General features: G+C 37.5%; 1 protein-coding gene across 1 annotated transcript in view; it reads right to left on the bottom strand.

Moving 5' to 3' along the window:
- Positions 1-675, bottom strand: part of LOC107670578 (cyclic nucleotide-gated cation channel beta-3) — a 34,300-nt gene that overhangs the window by 29,475 nt on the left and 4,150 nt on the right. Inside the window, 2 exon segments of the mRNA XM_074186949.1 lie at positions 30-64; positions 345-442. Of these exon segments, the coding sequence (XP_074043050.1) occupies positions 30-64; positions 345-442 (133 nt within the window).

Here is a 675-nt window from a genome sequence, read left to right as displayed (position 1 = left end):
GGAGCTTGCTCCAAAAACACTGTACTTACTGGAGGATCCACTTTAACCACTGGAACTGCAAGCTGAATGGAAATGCAATGAAACTCTCACAGAAGCTCCTAGAAAACCTAAAGACACCTTTGAGACTGGTGTCTGTGGCCCTGAAGTGCTCCATTAACTCTAAAATCTCTAACTCAGAAAATTAACTCCATTAACATTAAAATGTAATCTAAAGTAAGTAAATAAATAAATAAACTAATAAATGAAATATTTTAAAAATCTTCGTAGAGTCATTGTTCCTAAATTTTAATCTAATAACAAAATCTTTTTTTTGTTTGTTTTTGTTAATAACAATAATTTTTTTGCAGTGACCTCCTCCGGCTCTGTGTGACCCTTGTATTTCTCATCTGCCTGTGGAACCACTTTTCCCAGTCCCTGCACAATCCAGCCTATCATTCCAGCCCTGATGAAAGAAGAGATACAGTAAAGTCCATCAGCTGCTCTGGGCGTGAGTGAGAATGTGAATGCATGTAAATAAGCTGCTTTGCTATAAGTCAACTCTAGATGGCAGCAAGGGAATGTAAAAACAAACAGGTTTGCCCAGCGGGCGCCAGTGAAGCAGGAACCAATGCTAATAATAAAAAAAGGTTCCATTTCAGTAGTGCTCTTGTAGATGAATATGTATGTATATATAGG

Source organism: Sinocyclocheilus anshuiensis, unplaced genomic scaffold (assembly GCF_001515605.1).
Source record: "Sinocyclocheilus anshuiensis isolate Anshui unplaced genomic scaffold, SAMN03320099.WGS_v1.1 scaffold140, whole genome shotgun sequence".
Lineage (NCBI taxonomy): Eukaryota > Metazoa > Chordata > Actinopteri > Cypriniformes > Cyprinidae > Sinocyclocheilus > Sinocyclocheilus anshuiensis.
Note: the sequence above shows the minus strand (reverse complement) of the source record. Positions and strands in the feature narration are given on the sequence as shown.